Source organism: Pygoscelis adeliae, unplaced genomic scaffold (assembly GCF_000699105.1).
Source record: "Pygoscelis adeliae isolate BGI_AS28 unplaced genomic scaffold, ASM69910v1 Scaffold41, whole genome shotgun sequence".
Classification (NCBI taxonomy): domain Eukaryota; kingdom Metazoa; phylum Chordata; class Aves; order Sphenisciformes; family Spheniscidae; genus Pygoscelis; species Pygoscelis adeliae.
The window spans coordinates 2,994,100-2,995,164 of NW_008824373.1; the positions used below are offsets into that span (position 1 = coordinate 2,994,100).

Here is a 1,065-nt window from a genome sequence, read left to right on the forward strand (position 1 = left end):
GAACTTCACCCCTGAACAAGTGCAGAATCCTGCAAAATTAGTAGAATATTTGGAAAGAGTATGCTGTCACTCTCGCGATTCTAGGGAGACACAAATCACTGCAATGTGCTGGGGACTGGCCCATGCCTACCGAGTCCTGTTCAACACTATTCAGTATCCTCAAGGGAAAAAGAAGGTCTCTGGATCTGACAACAAAATGACAGGCACTGCAGCTACTCCAGCCCTAGCGACAGGCACTGCAGCTACTCAAACCCCAGCAACAGGCACTCCAGGTGAACCAAAGAACCAACCCGTGCTGGTATCAGCTGCCCCTATACACAAGAAGAAATATTGGAAGTGGAAGTCTGCTTGTTTAGTAAGGGAAGAAGAAGCTCCTTCTAAGAGGGAGCAGGAGGAAGAAGCATACTACCCCGCCACTGAGGAAGCAGACTACTCTAAAACAGGGCCAACACGAAAACAGGAGGAGGAAGACGAAGAATTCCCCGCTTCCCCCTGAGGAAGAACTCAGCAGAAGGGTTCCTCCTCTTCCTCAAAGGGAGAGGAACAACTCATAAACAAGACGGTAACCACCCGATTTCTATCCCTGAGTGAGCTGTGAGATATCTGAAAGGATTTCAGCCATTGTCCAGGCAAGCACATTCCAACGTGGCTGCTCTGATGCCGGGATAATGGGGCCAGTAGCCTAGAATTAGAGGGTAGGGAAGCCAAGCATCTGGAATCCCTTTCTAGGGAAGGGGGCATTGACAAAGTGACTGGAAAAGGGCACAAGCTCTTACCCTCTGAAGGCGACTCCTGTCAGGGGTGAGGGAAAGGTATCCCTTCAAGGAAGGTGTTACACGTCATCCAGGCAACTGAACCACCATGGAGAGAGGTATCCAGTACCTGAGGGAATCAGCTGTACTGGAGGTGATTTATGATAACCTGGACAATGAGCAGTTATCCAAAGATCCAGCTGAAGTCAGGTGCATGCGACCCATGTGGCGGAAGTTGGTATGGAGTGTACCATTGTCATATGCCAACTCATTGGCAGTAATGACCTGGAAGGGTGAAGAGGAAACAACGGGG

The 1,065-nt window shown here is 49.9% G+C and overlaps 1 protein-coding gene across 1 annotated transcript in view; it reads left to right on the forward strand.

Moving 5' to 3' along the window:
• Nucleotides 1-861: 861 nt before the first annotated feature.
• The window catches only part of UFL1 (UFM1-specific ligase 1), a 42,393-nt gene continuing 42,189 nt past the window's right edge, over nt 862-1,065 (forward strand). The window contains exon 1 of the mRNA XM_009320164.1: nt 862-986. Within this exon, the coding sequence (XP_009318439.1) occupies nt 862-986 (125 nt within the window). The remainder of the gene's footprint in view (nt 987-1,065) is intronic.